The following is a 548-nucleotide window of genomic DNA, read 5'->3' as shown; positions in this document are numbered from 1 at the left end:
CCCCATGGGGCGCCCCCCACTCACAGATGTAGTAGTACTCGTGGCCGGGTCTGAACTCGAAGCCCAGTGAGAAGGGGGTGAAGAGCTGGAACTTCTCCGAAAACTTGAGGGGCCCGCTGGGGGAGTCGGGCCGGTTGCACTCCCAGCGCTTGAAGCCCCTCTGCCGGTGGTCGCAGGACGCGTGCCCCTCGTAGTTGACCATGTAGAGGATGTAGCGCTCCATCCGCTCGGGCAGCGGCTCCTCGTAGTGCGGGCAGTAGATGTCCAGGTAGTCGTTGATGCTCACCTCCACCGTGTAGTCCCCACGGTGAAACCTGCGGGAGAATAGAATCATAGAATCATACAATCATAGAATCATAGAATCACAGAATCATAGAATCATACAATCATACAATCATACAATCATACAATCACAGAATCACTTTGGTTGGGAAAGCCCTTTAAGATCATTGAGTCCAACCTTTAACCCAACCCTGCCATCCCACCACTAAACCCTGGCCCTAAGCACCTCATTTACACTTCTTTTAAATATACCCAGGGAAAGGGGG

General features: G+C 53.1%; 1 protein-coding gene across 1 annotated transcript; it reads right to left on the bottom strand.

The window, feature by feature from the left end:
• Window positions 1-24: 24 nt before the first annotated feature.
• On the bottom strand, window positions 25-314 carry LOC104129789 (ephrin-A2; the record flags this gene model as incomplete). Its single annotated transcript, XM_009642758.2, has 1 exon — window positions 25-314. A coding segment is annotated over one exon (290 nt), but the record flags the coding sequence as incomplete, so codon positions are not given.
• Between the last annotated feature and the right edge of the window lie 234 nt (window positions 315-548).

This window comes from Egretta garzetta, unplaced genomic scaffold (genome assembly GCF_000687185.1).
Source record: "Egretta garzetta isolate BGI_Z169 unplaced genomic scaffold, ASM68718v1 scaffold1210, whole genome shotgun sequence".
NCBI classification, from domain to species: domain Eukaryota; kingdom Metazoa; phylum Chordata; class Aves; order Pelecaniformes; family Ardeidae; genus Egretta; species Egretta garzetta.
This window is presented reverse-complemented; position numbering and strand designations above follow the sequence as displayed.